The sequence below is a fragment of the Cyprinodon variegatus genome, unplaced genomic scaffold (assembly GCF_000732505.1).
Source record: "Cyprinodon variegatus isolate N-32 unplaced genomic scaffold, C_variegatus-1.0 Scaffold30, whole genome shotgun sequence".
NCBI lineage: Eukaryota > Metazoa > Chordata > Actinopteri > Cyprinodontiformes > Cyprinodontidae > Cyprinodon > Cyprinodon variegatus.
In genome coordinates this window covers 686515-688265 of record NW_015150483.1, presented here as the reverse complement: position 1 = coordinate 688265, position 1751 = coordinate 686515, and the positions used below count along the sequence as shown (strand labels likewise).

General features: G+C 43.4%; 1 protein-coding gene across 1 annotated transcript in view; it reads right to left on the bottom strand.

Moving 5' to 3' along the window:
- The window catches only part of lhx4 (LIM homeobox 4), a 9240-nt gene extending 7885 nt beyond the window's left edge, over nucleotides 1–1355 (bottom strand). Inside the window, exon 1 of the mRNA XM_015399211.1 lies at nucleotides 1026–1355. Within this exon, the coding sequence (XP_015254697.1) occupies nucleotides 1026–1126 (101 nt within the window). The 5' untranslated portion in view covers nucleotides 1127–1355. The remainder of the gene's footprint in view (nucleotides 1–1025) is intronic.
- Nucleotides 1356–1751: the final 396 nt, after the last annotated feature.

The following is a 1751-nucleotide window of genomic DNA, read 5'->3' as shown; positions in this document are numbered from 1 at the left end:
TAGATAGATAGATAGATAGATAGATAGATAGATAGATAGATAGATAGATAGATAGATAGATAGATAGATAGATAGATTTTATATCAATCGCACAAGATCTATTTGTAGACCTGTTTTTGAATATTTCATGAATTTTACATTTAAAATTTACTTTGTAATATTTTTGGACCAGATTAAGCGGCAGTAATAATAAAAAAAAATATTATCATAATTTTGTTGTTGTTGATGATGATGATATGATTTTTTCCCCCCTTTAGATGGGGAGTATATTTTCCTAACTCGTCCCTGAATAATTAGGTCAGAGCAGAAACGGGTCCAGTGGCACTTCAGTATTTCCATGATCAGATTATGAAAGGCCCTGCAGGTTATAGAAGCAACTGATAAATATATATATATACTTTTCTTCCCTTTGATGATGAAATCTAGGAAGTGTTGCAAGACGTATAAATAATTGTTCTAAAGCAGTAAAGTAATTGTTCTGGCATTTTCACCCAGTGCCCGGGCCTTTTGAATAAGACGTCTAAGGCACATTAGGTTCAGTAACGGATGTCAGTCAAAGCCAGTGCGTGTTTGTCTGATGGGCAACGATGACAATCGCGTCTGATCCCTTGACCATGCAGGCTCGTTTACAAATTAACAGCGTTGGAAGGAAGCAGAGTGTGAGTCCAGCAGCACTGCACTGGGGATGCAGCACTTTCTGACACCAAATCATTGCTCCAGAACAGAAATGATCATTAACAATTTAAAGAAGCAAGAAACTGCATTGACACCTTTTTCAGAAATTTCCCTAAATAGCTATGAATTGTTTAAAAGTGAACTGATGCCATTTAAATCGTACTTTTGCATTTTGTTATTAGCATGACACATCACTGGCCTATAGGGCTCCAGTCTCCTTGCCTTATTATCTGGCTGTAAGTCAGCCCTGTCTTTAATGGCTAAACCCCGCAGCAGAGGTTGCACTCACCAACCTGTCCTCAGACTGGTAACCAACAGAACAAGGATGAGAAGATGGGAAAATGTCTTACGCTGCAGTGGCACACCGAGAATCTCCGGTAAACTCTTTACAGGACTCTCTGTCTGTAGGACCGCCGCACTTTGCATCATCGTGATCCAAACGCACGCACATACACCCGCAACGCGGTGGGCGCACTCCCCCCGTCCTTGCTTTTGTGCAAAAAAATCAAAAACACGAAGCAGTTGTTGAGGCCTGTTTCCTGTAACCTTCCTTTTCCAGGTATTTCTCTATTCCCAGGGTGAAGCCCGACCCGTGCTGCGCCGTGCCGAGCCTTGCCGAGCTGTTTTGGAGTATGGAGCAGACAGGCTGTTCGGTCCATTCAGCGCCGCAGGGGGCTGACGTCAACGCGGCATAGGCTCACACAGAGCCAATAGGAGCAGAGGAGGAGTCCCCCCCACCACCCCAACCCAAGATAGGTGGAAAACATCCTCGACAGGAGTAGTGAAGAGGAGAGAGGAGAGAGGAAGGGGAGAGTTTAAGATTGTAGGCTGTATGAAAATGTCTCCGGAGAGGCGGAACCTTGCCCCTGTGGAGACCATAAATAGCTCACTGCAGTGACTCTCGGTGGGGCCCGGGGCCAGAAGGAACACCTGAAGATGTGAACCCAGCAAGAAAAATTATCAATTTGGTTTGCAGTTTTAGAATACTTGAAAGCTAAGGGAAATATTTTATTGCAAGAATCCTGGGAGTTGCACAAGGTTGCATAAGGGCATATAGGCCTATATATATATATATA